The sequence below is a fragment of the Neopsephotus bourkii genome, unplaced genomic scaffold (genome assembly GCF_033783945.1).
Source record: "Neopsephotus bourkii isolate Nb327-2 ecotype Australia unplaced genomic scaffold, CSIRO-AGI_Nbou_v1 NB_234, whole genome shotgun sequence".
Lineage (NCBI taxonomy): Eukaryota > Metazoa > Chordata > Aves > Psittaciformes > Psittacidae > Neopsephotus > Neopsephotus bourkii.
The window spans coordinates 7,823,125-7,848,587 of record NW_026900744.1 but is presented as its reverse complement, the minus strand read 5'-3'; the positions used below and the strand labels follow the sequence as shown (position 1 = coordinate 7,848,587).

General features: G+C 37.2%; 1 protein-coding gene across 1 annotated transcript in view; it reads right to left on the bottom strand.

Moving 5' to 3' along the window:
• AK5 (adenylate kinase 5) overlaps positions 1 to 25,463 on the bottom strand; it is a 90,819-nt gene that overhangs the window by 35,460 nt on the left and 29,896 nt on the right. Inside the window, exons 7-8 of the mRNA XM_061345122.1 lie at positions 9,780 to 9,870; positions 3,141 to 3,217 (exon numbers count right to left, since the gene is read on the bottom strand). Of these exons, the coding sequence (XP_061201106.1) occupies positions 3,141 to 3,217; positions 9,780 to 9,870 (168 nt within the window). The remainder of the gene's footprint in view (positions 1 to 3,140; positions 3,218 to 9,779; positions 9,871 to 25,463) is intronic.

Genomic DNA, 25,463 nt, shown 5'->3' with positions numbered 1-25,463 from the left:
TTGGAACCACACCAGTTGTTTTCCTTGCTCTTGCCTGCCATAAGAGAGGTTACTCTGGAAAAAGTAGCATTCATCTAAAGAACTCAGATACACCTTTGCTAGCTTAGGCTACACTGGAGATTTTCCTGGCTCATTCCTACAATGAGAAAACACAAAGGTATCTGTGTATGTCCATTTCAGCTGTGCCAAGTGATACTCATGTCCAGCTGTGGCTTTGTCTTTAGTACATATTGTGTACTGCTCTAACCACCAAATCCTCTTGTTCAGTGACTACCAATATGTTCTGCTAAAATTCAACCATTTTTAGCAGCTCAGCTGTGTAAGGTTGCTTAGAAACCAGCCTTCTTATCCCCCACATTCTCATGACAGATTTCCTATGCAATAACATCACTGCATGACACATTTGTATCCTCATATGTGTTCCTTTTCCACTTGAGATTCTCTGAGTAAAGGTTGCTGGTGCTTCACCCGATTCATTAACAGCATGTGGTAAATCACCAGAGTATTAAGCCACCGCAACAATAAAAATGAGCTCAAATTTTGAATGTGAGCAATTCCTCACTCCTGAATGTAGTTATTGATTTTTTTGTACAGATAGTAATTTCTAATTTTGTTTTTCAGACTGGGTAGCTGGATGTTATTATGACTTTATGACAATCTCCACTCCCTTCTTTGCTTCTGCATAGAATAGTTACTTGCACCATTTCAAAATTGAAATGGTAAGGGCTTTTGTTTGCAATTGCTTTCTCCTTTATATTTTCTTTCTGTTTGTTCAAGGCATCTCAGATGAACTGGGCATAAAGATTTTTATTACTGATAGAAATCTTTTTTAAAATGTCACTAATAAATATCAAAGATACCAACTTGCAGATTAACAGAATCATTGTCAGATACTTCATATTTAATGTATCTCTCTGACTGATGGGTTTTTAGCACTGTTTTCACTTTGTCCTTTTCTGTTTGCTAACAGTATTTCAATTTTGCCAGAATGGCAATGTGTTGGTCTGGCAAAATAATGAGAAAAGCTGACTGACACATCTGGTGGAAAGAGTATCTGCTATTGACCAAGACAATAAGGTCCCATTGTAGTTGTCTTCAGTCTCGTGCAAGAACCACATGCAAATTGATGCAAATTAGTGTTTTTATGAATATATCATCAGTGAACCATATGGTTTGAATTATAAATCAATGTAATTTTCATATATTTTTTCTGTTAATTTTATTTTGTTACTATAAAACTTATGCTTATTATATTTTAACAGCATTTCAAACATTATGTACCGAGAGTATAATTTTGTTACTGTTCATACTCTGCCAAAAGAATGTTATTTAAAATGTTAGTAAAATGCTAAATTTATATAATCCAAACATGATTTCAATATATATTCTGCTTTATAGGGCATAAAGGCCTAAATCCTGCAGTAAATAAGTAGTACGAGACAAAGATAAATTTAAGGGAGTTTCCTGGGGTAAAGAATGTTTTAAGAAGAATTTATGAAAGAATGAGATTTAAATTGGGATTTGGAGATGGAGGTAAGGTGTCTGAAAAAAGCCAAACTGAAATAACTGAGCCGAAAAGAACAGTGAAAGGATTGTAAACCAACAGAAATTAATAGGGCTAGAACATGTCACATGATGCAGGCATGGATAAATTGTTGCACAGAATACTGTAAAAGAAAACCAATGAATGAACAGATGATACTGAATGAAATTCAGTTTTGTTGATCCTGTTTTTACCACTAGCTTTAAAGTTCCACAAGATATCTTTTGCGAATAATGAGGCAAGAGGTGAGAAAATTCACAACTGCATTTAGTTCTGATAACAGAAACACAAAATAACATTCTTTGCCAATCCTCTCCAAATCTAGAGAAGTGTTTGTGGTATTTGTGAAGAAAATGGAAGCAGAGTTGTGTAAAAGTGAAAGGCAGAAAGCAAAACATACAAAAACACCACCCTTAAGTACGGTGGTGTGATAAGCAGTTGGCTTTAAAAATATTTTAATTATAAGTCATTCTTTTAATGCTTATCCACAGCACAGCAACAAGAATAGTAACACTCATCCTTAGCACAGTATCCAAGCCACAGGAACCTCATGTGTTTCGGTCTGTACTCATTACCCCTTGTTCTGTCTCAGGGCACCACTAAATAAAACCTGATTCCGTCTTCTCTTCACCCTCCTGTCAGATTTCTGTACACATTGATGAGATCCCCTCTGAGCATTCTCTTTTCCAGGCTGAACACTCCAAGCTCTCTCAGCCTTTCCTGATAGGAAAGATGGACAAGTTCCTTAATCATCTTAGTGACCCTTCACTGGCCTCTCTGAAGCAGCTCTATATGTTGTACTGGTGAGCCCAGAACTGGACACAGTAGTCCAGATATGACCTTACCAGTTTTGAGGTGGAAATGAGAGGGGAAAGATGGATACAACATCTTTCCATCTCAGCCTTCTTTCTTCCTACATATAGGGAAAACACTATCAAAATTCAGTTTGTGGATGTGGATGTGGGATCAGTAGAAAGGTTGGTTTCAAAACACTGTCAGCATCTGTTGTAATTTCATCCTTAAAAACACTTTTTCAAGGGGAGAATATTTGATTTAGTTTTAGTTATGTTTCACATTTTGTATTTTCATGCCTCTTTTTTGAAAATATTTTTTTACTCTCCCTTCTTAAATATACAATAGGCAAATTGTACAGTCCATTCCAATGATTCTATTTACCATGTTTTCCAACATTTTAAACTCTGTGGTGGAAACTCAACAATCACAGAATCATGGAATGGTTAGAAGGGTCCTTAATGCTCATCTAGTTCCACCCCCCTGCCACAGGCAGGGACACTTTCCACTACACCAGGTTGGTCAAAGCCCCGTTCAACCTGGCCTTGAGCATTGCCAGGGATGGAATGTACAGTAATTGAAAAATGTAGGATATGGGCTTTTAATACCACAATAATATTCACTCTTTTCTCTTAACCAGAAAGCAACCTCTGTGTATTACAGATTTACTCATATTGCACTTAAAAAGAGCTTTGGCTTAGATACTGTTAAAGTTCCACCACCTTGTTCAGACAAATTGTAAAGCACAGTATGTATGTAAACTAGAAAACTCTCTAGAAAGAAGGCCATATATACATAAAATTACCTGGTCTTCAAAGTCAAAATCTGTATACACGGGATCACCAGAATCCATAATCAAACTGCAATCAAGTTCATTTGGCCCTAAAATAGGAAAGAAAATTAGAATTCAGAAATGAATTGGAAACTTTCACTGTATGTGGTGGAACACTATAACATTTCCAGTTGTATTTATGTATGCAAAAACTGTTATCTAAGGAACCATTCAGATTTGCTGCAGTACCTGGGTGAATGCTGTTCCTTCAACAAAGCCTTCAAAACATTCATAAAAGCTACCACAGATCTTAATAAGGAATGGTTATACTAAATTGTGCATTGCTTCAGCCTAGATTGCAGTTTTATTGGGCAGGGTGTTCTGTGTGCCATGACTTGCAATTGTAAAATTGCCACAGGCATCTTGACTCTAGGGAGAATAAAAACCATGTTTAGGAAAGAGAAAGGAAATACTAACTTGTGATTAGCAGATAAGGATCCTAGATTGATGTTGATAGGGGACCAAAACGGCATGCTTCCAGCAGATATGGTCCGCGTTCCTATCCTACCCCTTTTCAAGGTGAGAGTCTGGCTCTGATCCTTCTCCCCCTCATCTCCCTGTAGCAGGATCAGCAAGTCATGCATATTCTTGCACTTGGGATGACAAAGTGCATCAAGGCTGCAGCTGCTGAGAAGCCTTGATCTGGCTGAGCTTTACAGTTCAGCTTCAGCAGGTTAAGAGAAATCGGCCTTGGTGTTTCAAGAAATCATATGGGGGGTAATCATTGCTAAACAACAGTAGGAGGATAAACCACTAATCTTTCTACATAAACAAAGGAAAGGTATAGCATGACATATTCTGGCATTATCACCCCATTTAGATTATCTCATTCCTGAGCAAGGAATGTCTCCTGTACCCGCTAGGTTGTGAATCCCTGAACCAAATCCTGTGCATGTTCAACACACATGTTGTGGGTTAAACCCAGCCAGACCGCTTGTTCACTCACTTCCCCCCTTCTTGCCCTCCCCCTCAAGGTGTATTTTTCACAGCATTGTTAGAATAACAAAAATACAGTAATGAAACACTGAGATCTAAAAATTGTGACCAGCCAGTAGCCACAGGTGAGTCCAACCACCATCTTCATGTGGGAAGCAACAGGTGACACCAGGGGAAGCACAAGATGTGCATTGGTTTGTGCCCTTATGTCCCCAGACTAGCTCAGTGGTGAGAAAGAGACTATAGCTCTCTCCCTCCAGGGTTACAGGTGTGTCTATCTGGTATGATGCTCCTGCAAGCACTGGCAGTGAGGGTACATAGTGTTAAGACTACTGCTGACCTGGAGTTTTCTCACCATTGTAGATGTATGCTTCCTGTAACAAGCATTATCAATAACAGATTTTGCAGTTCAGTTTGTGCCAGATGCATTTATGTATTATCTGCTTTTGTTTGCTTTTAAAGCTTACATAGATATAATCTATGTAGGTGGTAAACTAAACATCACTAAGAGAACAGAGAGAAACTGGATGTCACAATGACTAAAACCATAACTGTTTAGTAGAGATGATGATTCCAGGGTGTCTTAGTTTGCAATCCATATTACAGTTGCTGCCAAATTAATCTTTGATGCAATCCTAGAATATGCAAGAGATACCAGGGAAAGAGCTGGGTCTACCATCTGCTGGTGGGTTTTGGGTCCCCCCCACTGTTCATGTATACTTTATCAGGTTGCTATAAAAAAAGTAACAAAAATGGATGCTTGCTGCCATCCAATGTCACATGTATATATGCAGCATGTTCTCTGCATCTTTACGATCTTTAGAAAATACCTTTGTGTAAAAGATACATGCAACCAAATAGATTTACAGCTGCTGAGAGAATATTAACTTTTTTATTTATTTTACACAGCTGACATCTTGCTCTTAACATTGTATCATCATTGGTAATATAACTAAGCCTTAATCATCATCAGCATTCACCTATCTTGACACATCAATCACTTTTAAAGGCCCTTGTGTGCAAGTATTTGATTAACTATCACTTAACCAGCAAGAGCAGTATGTATCCTTAGCTAGAAATGTTAGTATGAAATATGGTGCTGCAAACTTAAATGTAAAGGTCAAGCTGAAAATGAATACTCATGCATAATGTATCTTGAGTGATAAAAGCCATAATGGTTATACAATTTTAATATGGTCAAGCATCTTAAGGCCTTTTTTCTTGAACTAGGACACCAATTTCCTTGGGGAAGCATAACTCTTTTTCTAGGGTATATTCAAGTAAGGTCAGGAAAATTGAAAATATATTCCTTTTCTTTCTTTGTTCAATAAAAACTAACAAACTCCATAACCATCTATCACTGAACAGCATACAGACTTCTCTACCCTTCTCAAATTGCCTCAAGACAAATCTACCAGAAATTAACTGAAGCAAATGGCTACTCCCAGGGCAAGACAAAATAACAAGGGGACATACAAGAGTACTTGTAAAATCCCTGGTGCAGTATGAATAAGGATTAGTTTGCTATGCTCCAGCTCAGTTTGCTGTTGGAGGGAGCATATTTTGTTGAGTTTGAACTAAATCTTGCTAAAACAGGTCTTCTGGGGAGAACAACAGGCTCACTAACTGCTAGTATGTGTGGCAGCAGAAGTGTACCAGAAAGTCACTTTTACTGGGAGTCAGTAATTGTGGTAGGAGGTGAAGCTGCTGAGGAGGCTAAAGCCAAGGGGAAAGTGTTAGGTTTTCAAAGCTCAAGTTCCAATCAGTATCATTCTATGTAAAACTTTTGGCAGTGTTTAGCTGTCAAGAGAAACACAAAATATTGGCTTAAGGAAAAGGGGAAGACTGGTGAAAGCATTTGGAAGCAAACATGCCCTGCTGCTTTGAGTGAGTCTGAGGGCTGCGCATCTCCTGCTCTGACAGCAAAACAGGGGATTGAAAATAAGGCTCATTGACTTTTCTGAGTAAGTCATGTTTTTCCTTTGACATGTTGGTGCACTGAGAACTAGGCTATAGAAAAATGAATACTTGCTTACCATTGGAGGAAACTCCTACAGTCTGAATTGTCCTAATTCCTTTCAAAGGCATGCCCCATTCTCAGCTCTTAGTTACCTTAGAGCCTTCCTGTGCTTGTATGAACCTATTGCAGCTGATCTAAGCAACTGTCTCAGTTTCAAAAAGGGAAACTCAACCACTAAAAAAAACCTCAATAGAATTAAGAAACTGCATTGAAAGCTCTCTGCCATGGGGAAATAGCTTGAAGCAGCTGACCTGAATAGGCAGTCTTGCAACTTAAAATATGCTTCTTCAGTTTCACTGCATGCATAGAGTAGAGATAAGGGGAAACCTGGTCATTTTCATGTGCCCTGTGATTTCCCTGGGGGAAAACCAGAGAGGATTTTATTAGGTCCAGTACTGCACAATTAAAAAATAAATCAGTTGGAAATTTTTATTAAATCCTCATTAAAGGAATAATCAGCTCTCCAGGGAGGAGCAAGCTGCTGAAAAAAGAAACAGCAGAGCAGCTAGAATGCATTCCTTTTTTTTTTCCTTCTTTCTTTTTTTTTTTTTTCCTGGGGTTTCTTTTCTGACACTGAGGGCATTTTTCACAAGGATTAGTCTTGCTAGAAACCCAGAGGATCCACTGACACAGCACTGAGGGACGACTTGAACTAATGGCTGGCTGCAGTTGTACAAGGGTGTGCAGACAAGAGATCCTCCTGCCAGATCTGACAGTCAGGGGGAATGACTCCCCTGCTCCTGGAGTCACTTCCTTCACCATGAGGCTGTACTTCTAAATTTTATGCCACATTTTACATATTATTTGTTGCTCCTCAGATGAATTGCACAGGATTAGTTATGGAAAGCTGAGAGGGTATGGCTATTATGGCAGAAGTGTGATTCCTACCCCAGAAATGCACCCCGGAGCCCAAGGGCATCATGGCCATAAATGTTTCTGGGCCTGTAAAATATTCCAGTGTTCTGAGCCTAGGTGCATGTCACTTCATCTGGAAGTATCACTCTTCCCACATGCAAATGTCACACATTGCTGTTTCACAGTTCATTAAATCAATTTATACAATGAAATTAAATTGTACCAATCTGTCTAAATTTATCTGCAGTTGATTTAACTTCCCACTACAAGGTATCTATACAGCATCATGTGAGTTAATTAAGTCTGCTTGTTGGACCATTTGTGTTTTGGCAAATCAGCTAATGTATTTCCAATCCTTGCTTATATTCATTACTTATTTCAAATCCTGGTAACGGTTCTATTCAATATGGTTCGTTGGCTCAAATATGCCCATACTCCTATTTTAATAACCATAGTATTTGCACTGTTCAACACTGACTGTCATAAAAGTAACCTAAGACTATCCTGTGAAATATATGGCTTCTCTTAATAGCATGTTTAAGCTCAGTAAAATAAAAATGCCTTTTTATGTTATAGAACATGCTCTGAAGCACTAACAACTCAATGCATGCTGCCTATAAGCACTTGGGCAAGGCAAATGCTTAGAAGGTACATTTCAAGTGGAATATAATAGAAATGATTTACAGAAGGACTGATTAGCATTAGAATGGTTACCTTGTAATTCTTCTCTTGGTAAGATGCTTCTAATACAAATTTTATTGCAACCTTACACTCTTGAGTTTCATGACAGGTTGCTCATAGCAACAGTCTTAATATGTCATAGAAGGCAATGAGAAAGGTGTACTTTAATTTATAAAATAGTTTTCTTTCAGTAAATATTCTTACATTGTTGATTACAACTGGATTTTACAGGTATAACATATGAAATAGATTGATATGGAGGCATGAAAATACTGGAAATACTGTTTACATTAGCTGCTAGTGACTAAAATATACTGTAATAGCACTAATAAGATTAAAAGACAAAAAGTGAGATCAAGGCAATTCTGGAATTTCAACTCTAGAAATTAAATATCTGGTCTCATAGGACCTCTAGAAATCCTATTTCTTGATGGCTGAACTTGATGATCTTAAAGGTCGCTTCCAACCTAAATGATTCTACGATTCTACTTTGAATCTCTTTACTATTATTGGTACTCAGGTTAGGCACCAATCTGATGATTATGGCATGGCTTCTGATAAAGTTTGTAGCTCTCCAGCTGTTTTGGTGAGGGATTTATTAAGCAGGTCACATTTTCCAGGAACTGACTGAAACTCACCCAGAATCACAACCATTTTTTTTGCAAACTGTTTACCTTTCGTCAGTCTCTTTGTCAGAGCAGCACCTTTATCCCACTTCTTTCATCTTGCTATTCAGTACTTAGCTCATTTAAGTAGGGAATCAACAGGTATCTATTAATACAATGCTATACATTGTGAATGCCATTTTAGGTTTGAAATCATTCTCCTGCCTCTAGGAATAAGGCTAAGCACAAAAGAGGTAAGTGTGCCACCTAGTCTTTATTCTTGTCTGCATCTTATCACAAAGCTGACCACTAAAAACCTGGGGTTTTAGCTAATACACTTTATATCATTCTCAATCTCCCACCCCCTTTCTTGATAATCCATCTTTTTGTAATTTTTAACATTATCAAAAATAGCCTTACAGGTTGGTTTTGTAGGTTAGCGAGCTTGGAACCCCCTTTCAAATCTCCAAAATATGGCCTAATCATTCTGTCTGAAGCACTTTTCTTTGCAGATATCTTGCTAGGAGAAAAAAGTAATCCCCCCCTTTGTCAAAAAAACACAATAGATGTATTGTTACTATGAGACCGCATTGTGCTTCATCAATTCCTTCTTCCTTTGAAGCTCCCAGATGATTGTTCACAATTACAAATACCTGGAGCTACCCTGTCTGCCAAATTGTTGTAGATGAGTTTTACCTTAAACAGGGGGGAGATCACATACACAATTTTTTTCTACTACATATATCTAATTTTTGTTTTAATAAAGTTAGTAAATTTTATAGGAAAATATTTCACTTCAATTTTTTTTTTCTTTTTGTATGCTGTTTCTGGAGATGTTTATAACCTCATCTACCTATATAACCCTCATGGTCTACTTGGAAAGAAGCCAGGGATGCCATCTGTAAAAAGAAAAAGTTGTGAAGTTACCAAGGAACATTTTCCTGTTCCCCTCAAGGAAAATATTTGACAGATGTTATGGATTTTCACTGCTTTGATTTTTAGCTTCAGTTCTTTTGCAGTCTTTTGTCCCTCAAAGGCTTTTACTTTGAAGACATTCAAGCCTCAGTAAGCACAAATAATAAATATATAAATAAATAAAGCTCCCAAACATATGGCAAATGTTCACACATAGCTTCAGAATCAGTACCAATTATTAGGGAGGAAGTATCATTAGTCTCATAGGACTGGTTTTATGGTGAACACTGAGGTACCACCTGAAACTGAAACGACAACTGGAACTGATCAACTTGTGAAGATTTTGTGTTAATAATATAGTTGTTTAGTGGACTATCTATAGTATCTTAAGGTGAACTTGTAGATAAACAAGACGTTAAGTGCGTTGCATGATGCTTCCAAGTGTAATGATACTTTTTTGCTCTTAATTATGCAACTGTTTGAGAGTGGTCAAGACTTTGCTACAGTACATACACGCTTACTTGAGGAATATGAAAAAGGTATCCCACTAATGTCAAATGCAATATAAAAAGGTAGTTCTTTAAATCTCACTTAACTCACCTGTTGCAGCCTCTTTGTTTGCAAATAGTTTATTCTCAACTGCCGATCTTATGTCAAAGAACACTTCTTCTTCATCTCTGTCTGCATCAAACTTAAAAAAAAAAGAAGTTGGTAATCAGACAATGCTTGCTACTTGGCTATGTTTTACAGAAATATGATTTTATTAAATTAAAGGACATTTAATTACAGTTGCTCTGGATTTTTTCTTATTTCTTGAATTGAGGCCAGGTACATTACTATGGAAAAAAATGGAATACTGTAACCTCAAATTACAGGAGCAAGCAAATAAGGGTCACAGCAGATGACTATTTTCAATCTTTCTGTATGTTCAGTAGCGCCTGTTTTAGCATGTGGAATGAACCCCAGGGCAAAAAACATTAGACTAGTGCTTCCAAACTCATGAACCTCTTCAGATGTCTTGCCAATACCCACCTGCCATGGTAAAGATAATAGGCAAGAGGAAAAGCCATGGAGAAAGAGGTTCAAATCCTAACAGGACCTTTGCTGCAGATGCTAACCTTTATATAGATGAAGTTATTTTCCAAGTATCTCTTAATACAGCGTGATACTTAAGTTAATTTTAGAGAGATACTGAGCTGCTTGTCCAACACCCACCATTGCAAAATCAGTATCACGCTCTGCCTTATGATGACTTATATGTTATCTATATTACTTAAGCTGTTTTGTCACTGGTAATGAGATTTGCTTTCTTATGGAATTTTCCATCAGAACCTCGAGGTAAACTCAGAGGCAAATATCAGCCCAAGAATTTAAAGTGGCAGATGCCAGAAAATAGTGGAAAAATAGGGAAAGAATATAAAAAAGAAAAAGGAGGATTCTACAAACTGTGTCTTTGTGAACAAAATAAAATAGAAGCTTGTTGGAGACCAGAGAGTGCGGCAACCATTGTAGAAAATTTGCTGCGAAAAAAGCTTAACTTCAACACCTGTGTGCTCAAATCTTCATTGGTATTAGTCACAATTTAAATCTTTATGGTTTTAATATTTAGCTTTATGCTTAGCTAGGCCCTAGACTTCATTACTATCGCAGATAAGCCTACTATAATCATCAATACAGAGAATTTTCTGACTGGCTTTTCAAACTGAGTTTCTGACTCTGACCCTAAGGACCACTAAGAAGTTCATCCTGTGATGTGGGCAGATGTTTATCTATTCTTGAGGAGCTCTTTAGTCATTCAGTGTTACTCAAAACTCAAAGCCTTATTTCTTATTTATAAAGCAGAAATTCGTGTTTATCTGTTAGAAGGTTTACATCTTAACTTGTGTAAAAATTGGAGCTCGTGGAAGAACATGTCTTAAAGTTGTTGGGCTACTTTTAAGAAATTTATTATCAATGCATGAAGAGCAGCTTTGAAATTTCTTTGTTGATGTCCTGGCTTCAGCAGTAGCAGTCATTTTTCTCTTTTAAGAAAAAGAGCATTAGCCTGTGCCTGAGGAACTGTGGGGATATGCATTTCTGTCACTTCTCAGCAAAAAAATGTACACGTTTCATTAGGTATGGTAAGGAAGACTTATCATAAAATATAATGTTTGTGGGTATGTGTGCACATCAAACCCAGTAAATTGTAATTGGGTTGTGTTTGATTGTTACTGTGTAGGTCACACCACACTCGGAGAGATGACAGTTTTGCTTTCTCATTAGTACCATTCCTCTGAATAATCCAGTTTACCATGAAAAAAAACACATGATCAATCTCAAAACCTTCTGAAGATTCCAAGAATTTGAAACATCGACTTCCTCCATTCAAAGAACACCAGCTGTGCTTCAGTACTCTGAAAATCTGGGTTTTGTAATGAAAGCCTATATTGTCACCCAAAGAAAACCAATTATTTGAAGCTTGCACATAGACTCAGTTTTCCCCTCACAAAATGAGAACTGTAATACCCTGAGCCACAGGAAGACAGGGCAGCTTTCAAAGAGAAATTATTTTTGAAAGAAACCAAGTAACCATGTGAGTTCTGTACTTCACCAAATTGCTAAACATTTTAAAATGAAATCCTTGTGATAATTATTGGAGGCTTGAATGAAACATAAAAGGTACTCAAACAACCCTATTCACAAAGAACAAACAGCAGTAAAACGTGTATTTTTAGTAGACTATGTCTATAAATCAATAGGTTCCTTTCCCTCTGAAAACAAATCCCAACTTCAAAACATAGCTCTTGGCAACTGAATTATCTTCTGTATCTTTATGGATGGCTTAGTTCAATTATAGTCAAGGCCTATGTTTTATAGAAATATGATTCTATTAATCATGCCAGCGAAAGCACTTGCAAAACACAAGACACTAACTGTATTGTTATCTGAATTGATATCATCTTTACCAGTGATACAGGAAGAAGCAAAGTACCTCTTCCCTTTGAGGTCAATGGGGTTTCAGGTTTGAACTCTCTCTAGCGTTTACCTCAATGAGGCACTAATGACGGTTTTGTACTTCACTGTCTCTATTTTGTTGGACTGGGAAAGATGAGGGAGACCTCTGAGGACAAGAGAATCATATTCATTTACGAGCCAGCCTAAATCTCTGAGCCAAGAAAGGCTTCATAAACCTTTCTGAAGAACATCTGGGGGCTATGCTTGGTAAGAATCCAGTAAAGTCTTTCGCCTGCCCAACACAGACATGTGGAAGCTGCTGGGCAGCAATCTCCACATCACTTCTATGAGTGGTCCTGCTTTCAAGATTTATCTCCTATGACAAAGGAAAGTAGGGGCTTTTTCTACCTTCTCTCTCCTCAGTCAGTTCAGTAACGGTGTTTCTGTGGGAGAAAGAGGTAATAAAGCATCATTTGGGAGGATGTGAATTTAACAACACCCACACGCTGTAGTTACACCACATACTGTTCTGCTTCCACCTGGTTTGGAGGAACACATCCCAAGGATTAAAGCAGGAACAAGAACAGATCTCTGAATCATAGAATGGTTATGGTTGGAAAGGACCTTAAGATTACCTGAGATTTCCTTTTAGCTGATTTTCAGCTAGTTGTGCTTTACTCTGACATCATGGTAAGTAAAGAAACTACCAGTGGAAGTCAAGTACCTCAGTATATATTGATTTTATATTTTTTTAAAATAAATGGTGACTGCAAGAATGATGGGTTTTCTAGAAAGTTTATCCCAGTTTCATGTGAACGGAGTTGAACTGGGGGATTTGATGCTGGCACAGTTATATCTCAAAAATGATGGAAAACATTTTCTAGATCTGTGCTGTAAAAAATTCTAGGGAATAATAATTCTAGGGAAAGTAAATAGTTCTAGGGAAAGCAGGTTGTACTTGCTGCTCTCAGAGAGAAAATGGTTAGTGTTTCTAAATAAGCACCCAACAAATCCCAGCCAACAGAAGGAGCTTTACAGAAAAGTACCCGAGTTGTTGAACACTGTGAATCTCACTGGTCAATGATGATAAATGGAGGTTTGGTAACACCAAATATACCTCTGTATATATTGGTTTCTTTTGTAGTTCTTTTTTTTTTTTTTTTAATAAACCCAGCTTTTTCCTCATGTGAATTCAGGGGAAGCATCAAGGAAAATGCAGTTAACTAGAATTTTGGGTGAGGGTGAAGTGAATCAGCCTGGCACTGCCCCCTGAAGACTGATTCAGCCCTAATGCCACTGCTAGTCTCTGCAGGTGGTTTATCCAAAATGACAGCCCCAAAATAAAGGGAGACCATAATAGTCTTTCAAATTAGAGCACAGGGAAACTAGAAAGAAGTCTGCTTACAGCAGACTCAAAGGGAGCTCTTCTTTGTGCACTTTGAAATAAAGTTAGAACAGGAGAAAGCACACCCCTCCCCTCCCCCTGGGCAAATAGGTGCATTTAAATAACATTTGCAACAATGGATAACAATATCCTCTCTTTTAGAACATGACAAATGTCAATGAAAGTAAAATAAAACATGTCCAAATTAAAATAATGGCATTGGGCTGATTGCTCTATGGCGATATTCTCATCCACCTCAAAATCAAATATGATTACAGGAATTGGATGATGAATGCTTTATTTGCTCTCTTTGCTGGCAAAGATTCCAACAATAACTGCAATTCATACATGTCTTGAGCATTTTCCTAGTCATTGAAACATGTCACATATAGAAATGCCCTAAATATTGTACATTTAAAGGTACAGGTGACCTGATTATTAGACCCACTTGCTGCAAGGTGGTCTTTCGACCTCTTGGACTTGCCTCAGTAGAAAGTTATTTGTCACTGGTCTTCAAGAGCAGGAGTGAGCACAGACTGCTGTCTCTGACCACTGCAGTCAGTGCTGGTCAGGAGAAAAAAACAAAGGAGTTGCTTTGAGTTTTATTTAAGTCACTTCCTCAGGTAGGGACCTTCCTGAGGTGCTTGACTGATCTTTGGCTGTGGAAAACAGGCCATCAGACCTCCAGTCATATAAATAGGATAGGAGATTTCTTTTTTTTCTTTTGTTAGACAGAGCAATGTCTCTGAAGGGAGATTTATAGTGAACAATTAAGTGAACAGGAGTCGGGTTGTGCTGCTTAGTCAGGGGGTCTAATTAGATGTAAGAACAGGAGTGCTGAATGTAAGCCAAGTGACAATGACATCAAAGTGTTTGGCACAGGGGTGATAGCTCCTGGATGCTCAGAGCACTGCTAGTATCCACAGCAGATAAACTGGAGGGAATTCCAGATGGGCTCTGAGAATGATTCCTTGCCTGTCATATCTAATGAGGGAAGAATTAGGGCTGAGATCAGAGAAGGCTGAAAAATATGTGTCTTGTACCTTTCTATGGGAAAGAGAAATTTTAGAAGTTGTTACATGAAGCAGACAGAATTGTAATATGCAAGGATGAAATCAAGTGAGTCAAATTCAGAATTGAAGCAAGCAGCAAAATTTATTTCTATGCCAGTTTCTTTACTGCTTAATTAGGCACAACTGGCAATGGATTCCCCATGAATTGAAAAATTTACATACTGTTCCTAAAAAGAATTGATTAGAGTCTGCAATTTAAAAATTGTTCTATATAGCCATAGCTGTCAGTTCTAACTTTATAATCATTAACCAGATAGATATATGTGGAAGTGAAAACAATTATTGTTTAGGAAGTGGAGAAATCATCCATATATTGTTACCTGAAACAGAGGAGGGTGTGACACAAAAACTTGTGTCACAGTTATCCCATGCTTTTCAAACAGATACATAGTTTACAAGTCTGATTGTACCACTGTCGGAATGTTGGTAGTTTTTGGTGGAAAAGGTGACGATCCTTTAGGTGGTAACATAAAGAGATTCATAAGATTGAGCAAGTTATAATGATTTTTATGTGCTAGTAGCTATAACTGTGACAAGAACAACTCACTGTTTTTATTCAGACTGGTTTAGGTAAGGGTTTGTTTCTGAAGGAGTGAAAACTTGAAATAAGAAATAGTTTTATTTTAACCTTGGTTATACTAAAAAGTGAAGTGAGACACATTTACATACAGAAGTGCTGTTTTATGATTCCCAGACACCACATAGAAATGCTTTCATTAATGTTGCTCCATCCCTGATTTGCTTCTCTTAATAATTACAAGCTGCTACAGAACTGCCCAGGAAAGTTGTGAATGCTCCATCTCTGGCGGTGTTCAAAGGCAGGTTGGACAGAGCCTTGGGTGATATGGTTTAGTGGGAGGTGTCCCTGCCCATGGCAGGGGGGTTGGAACTGGATGATTTTAAGGTCCTTTCCAACCCTAACTGTTTTATGATTCTAGGATTCTAACTGTGGAAAAAGGAATAAAAAAAAAAATCAGCAATATGGGAAAACAGTAAAAATATGCCAGGAAAAATACATAAGGTAGGGTAATAACCATTGGGAAGGGAGGAGAGGAAAAAATAGTTGAAGGCTTGTATAGGAAAAATAATAGAGAGGGTCTGAGGAATTAAGCTGTAATGTGCAGACTGGGAATTCAGGGAATATTTCTCTATTATAAAGTACTCACAGAATCATAGAATGGTTTGAGCTGGAAAGGACCTTAAGATCATCTAGTTCCAACCCCCTGAAAAAACACCCTCTGGGGGAGCAGCAGGCAGTAGGACGCAGTTCCCCACCACACTGCCACCAGCAACGTTGCCCCAGTGAGCAGCCCCAGCTCCTGCCCAACTTTTAACAATACTATTTAATAAAAAACAAATCAAAACAGAAACAAAAAGCCTCCAAAATACCATAAAATGGGAGGAGGGGACATAGGGAAGACATATTTCTCTGTAATCCATTCCTTTAGTTCTAATATTTTCTATCTTTTGTATCAAATACTCTGAGATCTCAGATTAATTTTTTATAAGATCTTGTATCACATACAGAAGAAAATCTACAACTGAAATTACACTAGAGTTTACCAGCGATTAATAAAAAATTATGCAATTAGCAGAGGTCATAAATTTGTGTTGGACAGAAATTTAGAAAAGAAACTGAATGGAGATTTTACCACCATTAATATGACCCTAAGGAATACTCTGGGTGATCTAAAATAAACCAATTAGCACCTTATTTTTTACCACAGAAGTTCCACACAGGATTCATAAATCATTGCAGAGTCCCCATAGTTTATCATTAGAGTTTCTCAAGTTCTGTTTGTCAACTGAGTGTCTGTTGCTACAAGAGCTACTTCTAAACAAGCGTGAGGTTGAATATTCACCAGCTCTGAGTGGAGCTGATAGTTCTGTAGGGGCTGCTGCTAGTTGTTGTTTATCCCAACCTTATTTACTCAAAAGAGGTGCAATTTGAAGCCATTAATTATGTAATTTTTCAGCACACATGGGCAGAATCCAGTGTGGTAATAAAAAATTTAAATTGAACCATCCAATTCAAGTAATATCTTCCAGTAACTTTAGTGAGAACTGAAATGACCCTCAGAAAGAGTAAATAAGCAGTTATAATGGAAACTACCAGCTAACTGCTTTATACTACACAATGTGAAAATACAAACCTGGACACCCATATGCTCAGACAAATCAAACCTTCTCTGCTTCTCTAGAAACGAAAAGATGGACCCTGAATAGATTTAGGGATTTTGTAATTGCTGATATGAAATGCAAAAATTATGTCTGATTCTGGCTCACTCCCACATTAGTACAGAAGAAGACACCTTGGGTCACTTGTTCCATTGCTAATCATCTCCCTGTTCTATTAATTTTGCAGTAAATAGACAATGCAGTTACTACAAAAGAGAGGCTTTGGGGTACTTTCCTCTTAAAATTATTTTCTATTATTTCGTACTAAACTCAGGAACTTAGTGCCACGACATACAAGTACGAAGATGTTCTGATAGTTTAATTCCCTTCACAGTAAAACTCAGTTAAGCCAACCTGTGGTATGGAACTCATGATATGAACACTATGACACCAAGTAAATGGTATGTCTTATCTAAAGAAACAATAAGAAGCAGAATAGTCCATCTTTGTAGTTTTATGTGGAGTAATATCTTTTGATAGGCAGAAAGAAGGGCAAGTTCTACCTTTCTGCTGTGATGATGTTGAGCAACACCCTGACCTATCAGTTATCAGCTATTAGAAATGAGTGCCAGGCAATGTGGTGGTGAGAGTTGATAGGACACTGCAGTTATAGGCTCTTGTAGAGCAGGAAATGGGCAAACTGAAGGACAGCTAGATGTCATTGGGGGTGACACCAGAAATCGATAATTTGGTGGCATAGTAGGTAAAAAAGTAATGAACTGGGAAGAAAGCAATTACTTGTTTGGTAGAGAAGCTGATGGAGAGAGTGCTGCCGCAGGGTGGTTTTAGAACTTCCATATTTTTCATGACACTAAGATGCAAAACTTTTCTGTCTGAGCAGATATTTAAGAGCACTGGCTGGTTAATTTTTTCCCCAATAAAGATATTAATCTGCATAGTTGGTGACTATTATGTGGAAAGCAAATATATTGCTGTTTTATTCCTGAAATAATTTTTGCATCACGTTTTCTGTTTCAGAGGAGCTGTGTGTTTCCAACAGGCATTGTCCTCCACTACAGTTTTGTCTCTTTTAAATTTTTTAAGCTGATGTCAGCTTAACATAATAATAAATTCACAATGTTTCAGCTATTTCTCTGCACTACTATGGCGCCTACAATAAATATTCTTTTTCTTTCTGAAGTTGACATCAGGAATCAGAACTGAATTAGGCACCATATGCATTAGTTCACATAGTATTTAAGGGACATGATTTGTATGTATTTCTTCTGGGTTATCTGACTTGTCAACTTCTAGGACTAACTTTTCAAGGTATAAATACAGCCAACATCTTTTACATATGAACTCTCTATGCATATCCACTTTGCAATGATTGAAAATTTGCTCCTTAACATGTATTACATCTGTCAGCAGCTCCTATACCAAAGTCAGCTATATTAATTATTTTTGAAGATTAATTAAAAAGAGGAGATGCTTTAGCACATACACATAATAGAGACCTTTTAGAGCTTGAAAGCACAAACATGCTTTCTTATTTTTAAAATATACATTCCACTGTTGGAGTAATTTTCGCTACGTGTTCACTTTTTAAAGGGAATTCACAGAATCGCAGAATTGCCTTTAGAGGCAAATGGTATTACAAAAATCCAGAACAGTCATGTCAAGCATCAAGACAGATCACTGCTGAAGAGCTTGAATAGAAAACTGAATTACAGTCTGAGTTAGGAGATGCTCCATGATTTATTTGTCACTCAGTTCCTGTAGAACCCAGGAAAACACTCAGCCTGAAGGAAAGATCACCTTACTCTGGTCACCACTGGGACTAGAATAAATGGTTTCAGTTTTTACTTTAATGCACTTAACCCTCCAGGAAAGGAAAGACATTAGTGATTACAGAAAATCAGGTATGATTGGATGCTGTCCAAATCCTCATACAGCTTTAATAGCCTTCCGTGCCTTAGCTTGCAGGATCCATTCCTTCCTCTTACATTAGTGGAGCTTACAGTGACACTGCAGATGACTAAGGATTAATGTAAAATTCAGTATTTTGAAACCCAGGCAAAGGGCAGAACAGCACAAACAAGTCTCATGAAGCTCAGTCAATAACAGCTGTAGTTTTCTGTTTGCTATATTCAGTTGTCTGTTTGCTATATTCAGTTCAGCGGTATTACAGGAAGATCTAGAACTACTCAACTCTTTCCCAAATGCTTTTGTTTTTTCATTCTACAGCAATAATGCTTGTCCTCCAGCAAGTTTTTTTTTCCTATGAAGGCTTGTGATGGGGCTTGGATGCGTCCTTGTTTTTCAGAAGTTCCTGGGAGCTCACCCTATTTCATGTAAAACAGGAGATTCTTTGGGAATAAACCAGTTAAGGTCTGCTTGCTACACTGTAATTCCACTATTTCCTCCAGTACCATATGAGATATTCCCATTCCCAGATCACCCAGTTCAGTGAAATACCTCATCACTAATATGTTCAAATAAACGCTTTTCTCAATACCTTTAGTTTTTAATATTGAGTGCAACAGTATTTCCCAAAGGGAATGAGCCCTAAAGCTTCAAGACGTTAACGAATATGTTTGTGTGTAGAAAGATGTTTTCCTGAATGAAGTTTAAAAAATACCTGTTTTCTATTGCCTGTATTGCTCTTGGAGCTTCTGTGTCACTATTCCTTTTGTTTAAAACAAAACCAAATTGTTTTCTAGTATCAGCTCCCACAGCATATACAGATCGCAGGCAGGCACCCCAAATAAACACATAGGAACACTGGTTTCCCAGGGAAGGTCCATACAATTAACAACTAATTCAAATACAGCAGCTAAAATACATTTTAGAAAAACTTGGAAATAAAAAGCATTTCTTCCTATATTATTTTCTTCCAGTGATAATCTACACTCTGCTTCAATGGAAAGCATTGATACTGCTGCCAAATACAAGTATTTTGTTTTCAAGACCAATAGCATTTCTCCTGTTGTCTTTTGTGGCAGAGCTTCTGAATGAAAAATAGTAAAATACTGTAGGTTAGTCTTTTACCATTAGATGATGTCATGACAACTATTACAAAAAATATGACTTTTGCCTGTGTCACATCACAGTTCAGCTACCAACTGAAGGCTAACAAGGAAAGTCCTGAGTTAATTTCTGCTGTGAATGTAATTAGTTAATAAAGCATGAGAACTAGTGACTCAGATGCAAGAACAAGCATGGGGTATACTATAGACAAACATTAGCTGCTGTGGGGTTCTTATATGCAAAATCTCTAACTTAGGAAATAATTTGGTATTTGTAGGTGTCTGAGACCTTAGCAATATAGGTAATTTCATCTGCAATAGTTGAATTTCAGATTGTAAGAAGCAATGAAAAATGAAAATTATTAGCTTTTCCTGGTGTTTTTCTGCCCATGGCAGGGGCAGGTTGGAACTAGATGATTTTAAGGTCCTTTCCAACCCAAACCATTCTATGATTCTATGTTTCTATGTTCCTTGGAAGACAAAAATATATTTTCCTTGACAGCTAAACAGTTCCTGAGTATTTAAATAAATTCTGACCCAGGATAAGCAGTGTTTCCAGTGGTGGTCTCTAGATTAATAAACTTTGTAAATGGCACTGGAATAACAGTATTCAGCAAACATCAGTTTGAGTTCAGGATGGGCTCATGAAACCAACTCCCAATTGTACTGCCTCAGGAAGGACATGAATTTGTTTCCTGCAGCAAGAAGTGAGAGCACTGCTATTTTAATATCTGTACCAGAAAGTTCTGTTTATCTGTCTAAATTATTGGAGCATGTTGTTTCAGAGCACAAAGGAGACTATTTGGTTTATAAATGAAAGCTGGCAAGCTAAGGAGATAGTGACAGGAACTATAGCTTTAGTCATCATGGAATATGACATTCTTGCATCTAGCATGTATTTTCTGGAACCAAATGTAGGACAAAATCCCACGTGATTACGTAGGCAGAAAACATTTTTTAAATATCATAAAAAAGTGGATGAAGTGGAACTGATTGATATAATTTATTTAACTTTTCAAAAGCTTTTGACAATATTTCTACTCAGAAGCTATTAAATAAAACATAATTTTAGGGAAGCACTGAATAATATAATGGGAAATGTCCACGGGATATGTTGTCAACAACGAGTACAGAGAATGGCAACTATACTGATCAAGGAAATAGTACAAATCAGAAAACAAGGGCAGCTCAGCCTGACTTGGGAAGTAAAGTCTGAAGAGGGACAAGAATATTTTCAGAAAATGTCTGTAATGTGACAAGAGTGGCTGTCCTCTACATGCCTGTGAAAAGAAGTCCCTCTGCAGATTTCTTGTCAGCCCCTTTAACTACTGGAAGCTGCTCCAAGGTCTCCCTAGAGCCTTCTCTTCTCCAGCTGAACAATCCCAATTGTCTCAGCCTGCCTTCATAGGAGAGGTGCTCCAGCCCACTGAGCATCTTTGTGGCCACCTCCCTTGACCTGCTGGTCACGATTCTTTTGATGCAGCCCAGGACATGTTTGGCTTTCTGGTCTGCGAGCGCACACTGCTGGGTCATGTTGAGCTTCTCATCAACCAACACCCCCAGGTCATCCTTCTCCTCAGGGTTGCTCTCGACCCCTTCTTACCCAGCCTGTATTCGTGCTTGGGATTGCCCTGACTAGTTTCAATTCAGTTGATACTAGGCTTAAAGGTACCTTTTATTGCATTTTTTTTTCTGTTTAAGATTCTAATTAAACAAAAGGCATTCAAGAAAATGAAGATTTCTTTACCTTTGCAGTGAAATTATTTAAAGTGGGGGAAAAATGACAATGTGAATACAACTTTATATTTTTGCTTACAAAAGAGATTGTGTGGTATTTTAGATTCCCACCCTCATTTTGTTTGGTTTAAGCTGTAGTGAAGTAGAAACCAAAGTATTTTAAATATTATTTTCTGTAACTTTTTAAAATTCTGAATGAGATGATAATGGATAATCTGACTGTAAAAATCTTTTTAAACAAACAAACAAACAAACAAAAGATGATCTTAAGCCTGAAACTCAGGTCAGGTTTCTGGCCTGAACTCAGTTTTCTGGCATTCTTTGGCTACCTGTCGCATTTTTAAGTAATATATTATATGGCATTACACATTTGTCAAATTCAGTTGGTGGGTCTCACTCCTAATTAATAATCATTAATACAATTCCCTCCTTCTGCATATCATAAAACTTATTAGGTCTTTGAACTCTTGTGGAGTATTATATCAAAGGTAAATTATTTTTTCATTCTAAGGGGCATGGTCTTCTCCAGTGGGCATAATAAATATCAAGCAAGAAGTACCAATAGTAAGACTCCCTCTAAGAGTGGACTTGTTATAATTTATACAACAAAGACAAGATTTGCAGTTTTCATTCAGATATGCTAGTCCTTAAGACTAGTTTTCAAAATCTTAAATTAAAAAAATGCTTGCATTCTGTGCAGTCATTACAACTAAGAAGGAAAGGGAAAATTTCCTTCTACCTGGAGTATAGTGTTCTAGCTCACAGAAACTGTTGGAAGTCACCATTCAAATTTCCAGAGAACTGCAATCTTATTTAATTCTATTAGTTTTGAGAGTAGTTTACACTGTAAAAGGAGAAAAGGAATTTAAAGGTAGATCCTAATTCTTTGTAAAGCTTACTCTATTAAAATTATGCCAAGGGATTAGGGGAACTACCTGCTTCTTCTAGCGTGAGAAATGAGAGTCTGCACAGAGCCCATTTCTGTATGCTGATTCTACAAGCAATCGATTTTGCCGACACCAATTTTTTAAGCAATTCCCTGATGTTAACTCAACACTCTATTACCTCGTGTAATGAAGATCTTCAGTATTTGCCTGTGATTTAATTTACAAAAGTTTTCCTACATACCCTTCCCTAAGCTGTACAACTTTTATAAGGGCATAGTCACTGAGGTAGAGAATGACTTGCTTTCAGTAATTATGTCCCATCCTTACTCCGTTATTTGTCCCTATTCAACCTCAAGCAAATCATATATTTGAAAAAGGTTGGAGTTAGGTCTCGTTTTATACCTCAAATATCAGCCATTTTCTAGTAAATCTTTTTTCAGAGCACGTTTCATTTTTTTTTTTTAATTGGCAAAGTTCACTGTTCTTGTGCATTTCATGGGGAAAAGGGAATTCTGCAATTTTTTTGAACTCTGCTTAAAGTAAAAAGAGGAACCATGACCTTTAACTTAAAGAATAATTCATATTTACAAGGTATGTTATTAGAATGGGGTTATAACAAATTGTTGTGCACCTTCACAAGAAGCTATTAAATAAACTCTATGTAAAGTTCTCTCTGACATAACTGGTTGTTAAGCTAAGGGTGTTAGGACACCCTTGGTTTCTTCCCAAGAAACACTGGCATGGTTTCTGTTACCAAGTCCTAACCTAACTTATGACAGAATATCCACGTACGTTTAACTTATTCTGTATTACACTCACCCTAACAAAAGAGATTTTTCTGAGTGGTCTCCTGGCTGTAGTTTAAGAATATAATGAACAGTTCTTAAACGCAAACTCATTCCAGAAACCACATGGCTCCTGACCCTCTTTTTAAAGTTCAAGAGATATGAGAGAACATGAATTGCATAAATGAAGAAAAGCCTCAGTTTAGGGTACTGGAATTGAGCTCATTTGAGTCTTACCCTCCATGAACAAGGTTAGAGACGAAAGCACAAAGGATTCACAAAACCTTTAATGGCCGTTACAGCAGACTGAGGTGACATACCTACCATGAAGGACAGCAGAGATAATGTTCTTGTAAAAGAAATGGAAACAAGCTGCGTTGGATTTATGTGCATCAGTATTATTTAGAATCGATGTAGTGAAATTCTTGCCATAAGGTGGAGACACAAAGGGGATTACTGGATTTCTTTTTCAGTGTATTAAGGAATGATAAATTTAATAAGCAACTTGACTAAAAATGGTGTTGCCCACATTCTAGGTTCCCTTTTTGTAAGAGCTCTGCATTTGTACAGAAGTCTGTTCTTTCCAGTAGAGCAGACCAAAAAAACCACAGAAAGCAGGACACAGCAGGAAACTAGTAAAAAGTATGTTTTTTAATGGCATCTTGCAGTGGTAGGAGAGGGCGATGACCTCAGCATTACAAAACCCGTATTATTACCAAATGACAACGGATGGTAGAATGTAAGAAATGACAAGACTTGACTTGCTAGACAGAGCAAAGAATTTTAAAATACTGGTATTTAAAACATGAATGTGAAGTTTCAATTTGATGTTCTAGTTAAGGATGGGAGCAAAAATCCAGTGAAGGACATAATGAAAAAAAAATGTTAAGATTTGCCTAAAAATGATGTACTGTTAGCAATTACATTTTTAACAAAATGGATCAAGAGGTAACATATGTCTGACCAATCCTAGATATATAAATCATATCAAATTACAGTGAAAATTTCACACATTAAGTCCTCTGCTATACTGTGATTGGCATGAATGACCATGTGGTTGGAATAAAAAGAGATTAATCATTGAGCATGGAGAAAACAATTCTTTTGTCATGGAAAATTACAATGATAATTGGGATTGCAGGATTATAGTCACATCTTGTGAGGCTTCTTTTCCCATTTTATGGAGATTACTGCATTGCAGAATGTGATATGGTGACAACAAAGTGAATATATAGTTATATTCAGTTGCCATTAATGAAACAAACTGCAGCCCTATATCAGATGGAAAGGTACAAATGTTAACCCTGGGAGTAGAAAAGATAGTAACTGTGCAAGAGAATAAGGAAACATGCTTAGTTATAGCAAAGACAAACTGCAGAGGATTCACAAGGGAGTGTTTACGAAGAACTTTAGGTTATGTCTATATGGTACAAGGCAATGCTGTGCAGAGATGGTGCTAACACTAAATGGTGTACCACAGTTATAAAGAACAAAATATCCATATTAGTGGCTACCTGATGTGTAAGTATCAGTGAATTTTAGAAGAAAGAATTTATTACTTCAGTGAAATGCTCAGTTAACACAATTGTGGTGTTTCCTATATCTGAAATATTTCATACAGTTTTTCAAAGCTCTGTTTGGTTGTATTAGGAAAAAAAAAAAAAAAAAAGAAAAATTCTCCAAAGAGCTATCAGAAACATTCTAAAGGATATTCTGCAAAAGGGAAGATTAAGAGAAGGCTATTTTTCTCACTGTAGTACTGTCTAGAGTGGTGTATTCCCTGAGTCAGAACTGATGAGTAGCTTTTTCAGCTCTCTCAGTTCTTCACCAAGAGTGTAGCTGTGTATAACCCTGTCCTGTTACATCTAAATGCTGAAACATGACTCCAGAATGCTAGAGAAAAATGCCAGAACAGATCCAGCAGTTTAATTGCATCAGACTTTCTGCTGACAGTCTGAGCGTCTCCTCTCCATTTTGACACTAAAAACGGCTTCCATCAATACAATATCCATGGTATTCACAAATGTGACTAAATTTATCTTTATGATGCATTTAAAAGTAAAAAGTGTAATCTTTTATGTCGCTCCTCTCTTACATGCAGTATATCTACAGGAAAGGAGTAACAGGAGCAAATGCTCAAATAATTACAGGATGATACTAGATCTCATGACTAGAGGCCAGTATACTCAGTCTCATTTCACCCATTTAAATCAAAGTTGAGTTGATATCAGAACAAATATTCAGTTGCTATGTCCATAAGGAAATAAAAATATTTAACAATAGCTAATGACACTAACCTAAGATTCAGAAAATTAGGATGTTAAGTACTGGAATTGT